The sequence below is a fragment of the Limulus polyphemus genome, unplaced genomic scaffold (assembly GCF_000517525.1).
Source record: "Limulus polyphemus unplaced genomic scaffold, Limulus_polyphemus-2.1.2 Scaffold239, whole genome shotgun sequence".
In the NCBI taxonomy this organism is placed as follows: Eukaryota; Metazoa; Arthropoda; class Merostomata; order Xiphosura; family Limulidae; genus Limulus; species Limulus polyphemus.
Window position 1 is genome coordinate 704,016 of NW_013665849.1, and position 4,128 is coordinate 708,143.

At 29.5% G+C, this 4,128-nt stretch overlaps 1 protein-coding gene across 1 annotated transcript in view; it reads right to left on the minus strand.

Moving 5' to 3' along the window:
• Positions 1-4,128, minus strand: part of LOC106478658 (wings apart-like protein homolog) — a 77,896-nt gene that overhangs the window by 59,404 nt on the left and 14,364 nt on the right. Inside the window, 1 exon segment of the mRNA XM_022382303.1 lies at positions 653-789. Coding sequence (XP_022238011.1) covers positions 653-789 — 137 coding nt within the window.

Here is a 4,128-nt window from a genome sequence, read left to right on the forward strand (position 1 = left end):
AATATGACTGAAAATTTCATTTTTTCTGAAAAGGTGGTGTCTATTTACTTGTGACCATGCTGTGTACATGCACCACAGTGAAGTTGGGATAAAAATTATCCAATATGGACTGGAATATCTGGAGAGGGAGGAAAAACATAAATTAGAAGTAGGGAATGAATGAAGAAATCGAGAAGTGATTATTGAACAAGCAGTATAGGAGTCAGCTGCATTAGAAGGATGTATCGCAATTCTATTGGTAGAGGGTTGTCACATGCTCATTTGTATTAAACAGTACAGCAATATCAAGTGAAACGTGATTTTAGGTGGAAATCTCAAAGCTAGCGATGAGTGAAAATTTGGCATAATATAAATATTTAAATTATAAGCTACATTTTCATGTGAAGCATACTGATATACATTTATAATAAAGTTGTTTAAATACATTTTGAGTGTTATGTTGAAGAGTTGTAATATGCACATAACCCACTAAAAAATGTTCAAGTCCAGATATTTTTTTTTTCTAAGGTGAACAGCTATTAACAACAAATATCTTACCAAATTCAATTTTCAAGTTAATTATATTCAAATCAGAAACACTGATAAATCTCTCACTTATTAATACACCGTGGTTTCCTACTGTCATAAAAACTTGATAAAGATATAGATTTACCTCAAACATCTTGTTCCAATTCCATTAGAAGACTGTACACCTTCAAGGAGATATTCTATGTCATCATTGAATTCCTGTGTTTCTCCAAATTCATGGCACTGGTGGGCTTGTTTTACATTTCTCACCACAGTATACAGCTAAAATGCAAAAAAGAAAATAAGAACTTTTTAAACTTCCCAGATGAAACATCTAAATATCAACAGAAATACACTAATTACAAATATACTGCCCTGAAAACATTTTTCAAACACTACTTTTATTATATCAGTAATGAAAAATTAAAATTTAACTGCTCTATTTGAGGACAAAATGTAGACCAAATATGTATGAATTACAAAAATAATACTCCAGGAACATAATTTTCTTTGCAAATAGAAGAAAAATAATGACAAGATGATTAATGAAAAAGAGTTTCACAGTTAAACAAATTAAATATATATGGAACAAACACACCTTCTTAGAAGCTTCAAAAACACCATATATAGATATTTTAAAACAGTTTAATTCTCTCTCTCTCTCTATTACCAGACTAACTTTCAGAATGCAATCTAGTGTTACACTACATAACATTGAATAATAAGTTGCTTTTTCTATATGAATGAAGTTGCTTTATTAAACTGGGTTCTTAGCTAAACTTATCTGATAGTCATCAAACAAGTTTACATGCTCAAAAAAAACTCTCGCAAGCAAGAGAAATAACTGAAGTGTGTTGAAGTTAAATACAAATTAACATGGCTTTAGACATTTGACATTTCTAAAATTGTTAGATTTTGTTTAGAAGATAAATATGCCAGTCATTGTCAAATTGCCACAGCAGAAGGCAACATACAGCATTAAAACTGTCTTAAAACCTATCTGAAAGATATACAGATTTGCACAAACCAAACATCATAAACAAGTAAAAATATATAAATACAGAAGCTGACACTAGGGGTTTTTTCACAAGACATTTTTACACAATGTGAAAGATTTTATACAAGTAATTATTTAAGTGGACATACAACAGCATACAAGTGCATGTTGATACAAGTTTTTCTCTCTCTCTCTCTGTATTGTTTATTCTTTTCTCAATTGATAGTTGTGTTTTATGCATCTTATAATGTTGCAAACTTATCTTTCTTCATGTCATCTTGTTTAGAAATAACTAGAAGGCTTTCAAAATATATAAACATTTTTGGTCTGCAAAGAAACTGACTGATAATACTGTTTTGTAATTCATGTTCATTTATGTCTACAATACAACAATTCTCGTCATTGTTGTATTAAAAACAGTCTGTAAAACAATGTTTTAAGAGCAAGTAACTTTATTTTACTTTGTACTTTCAAACTCTTGTATTAATTTTTTTTATTTTGTATCCTGTACAATTATAGCACTTTGTTATAAAATAGAAAAACTTACTTTGTGTCATCATACAATCTAGCCTAAAATCAAATAGTGGCTGATTCTGCTCTATCAATTCTTTTTATACGGGGGAACTAATAATTTGTGGTATTCAATAACTGCACAGCACAGAGGCTACAGCATGCCATGTGGCACAGAGCTTTTTCTTGCAATAACATGAACTGCAGTTGTACCAGAAAGTAACAATATGGTAGAAGACTGATAACTGACTACCATATGCAATACTCTAAAATTAATAAATTATTCCTTCTTCTGTGAATGAACAGAGTACATATAATGCTTCACTCCTTGCTAACCAATTTCAGCCACTCCTACACACTGCTCAATGCTGTCACATATTTATAAGATAAAATAAAACAAATGTGAAGAATTATATAAATTCCACTTTAGCCTAACTTTAAAAATAAAATCAAACCTATAGAAAGTTCTTAACCACACAACAAAATTTACATCAATATATTTTACTATAGCATCTTATGCCAATGCAGTTAAGATTATACTGAGCAAACAGAGAGATCACAATTTATAAACATTACCTATATTGAGATGGTGATGGTTTTATCATCATCCCATTCCTATGAAGCAATACATTGCAGCATTTACTATAATTACAAATTGACTAAATGCATCTTAATAAACAAAATCAATACCTTTTTTACTATTAGTACAAATTACACATCTGTTGTACACAAAAAGACATAGTTGTTATAAAGTTATTTTACTACAATATTTTCTGCACATTTATGGAGTCAGTCTCGCTCAGACTGGCTGGTCTGAGTGCAAAGTGATTTTGACTACTAAGATAAAAACACTTTTCATATTTAATCTGCATAGCCTGTAGAACCATCATAAATTAATATCAAAAAATTTTAAAGGAAAAACTTCATACTTTATCTGTTTATTTTCTCTACCTAACACTAACTGTAGTTCAATCATTATTGTACAGTTAAGCTGAAATTTTGAAAATTATCAAATAAAATGAATTTACTTATTTCAATAATAATTGATATATTTTCAAAACAGGACTTTATGCTTTTCACAATTTCTGAAGGTTACTTTTTCACATTCTATATTTTTAATTATATAGTTTTATTGCATGGCTTGTAAGACATTAAAATTTTTCTCATGCTTGAAAAGGGACATCATATTTTGAACATTACATAAGCTTTAGACTCGCATACTCATTGTTACGTAAGCCTAAAGTCTCCCCACCCCAAGTCTTTGTTGAAATAAAAATTAATTTCCCTTTCAAATATGTATTTTAACTCTCTCAATACCGGCTATGTCATTATGACCAACCTTGCAACCATGAAAGTATCCACACTATAACTTCTAATAAAGCATGTGTATCTTCACAAAATTTGGTAAGCTTTTACCAAACATGACAAGTCTTTTATACATACACACACACACCAATCAATTTTTAAATAAAGTATTTTTACTAAAGATTTGTTTTCAAATACATGGATTCAAAGTGTTGACTAGTCCAAGTTCAAGGTGATTTGCACTTTAAGATTAAAAATATTTTTTTCATCTTTAAGTTTTCATATTTCATATGCATAAACTCTAAAACCTCCTAAATGAGCTTCAAATGATTTTTTCAATAAAACTATGTATTTTATCTGTTATTTCCTCTATTCTAAATCTATACAGATTCAGTTGATTTGACTGATCTTGTAACCATCACAAAAAATATGAAACAAGTCTAACTTATCCTTTTTTTTTCTTCCTACAGTGACTGCAGATTATAGTTTTTATCCTAAATAACTTTAGGCTCATAACAGTTTAAATCTATTTCTACTTAATTTTATTGTTTTTTAAACTGTGTTCAACTAATAATCCAACACACAAGATCTAATAATGCTTGGAGACGGCTTGAATGGGTAATGAAGGAAAGTTTTAATATAAGTTTAACATAACAAATGTGCAACATTTGGACAAGGTTTTGTCATCATCAGGTACAAGTAACTGACACAGATATATATACAGTATTGAACAAAGAGGTTACATGACTGGATACTGTTGCAAAACTTAGAAGAGGAGTCTTGGCACCCCAGGGTGTTGGTTTAGAGTA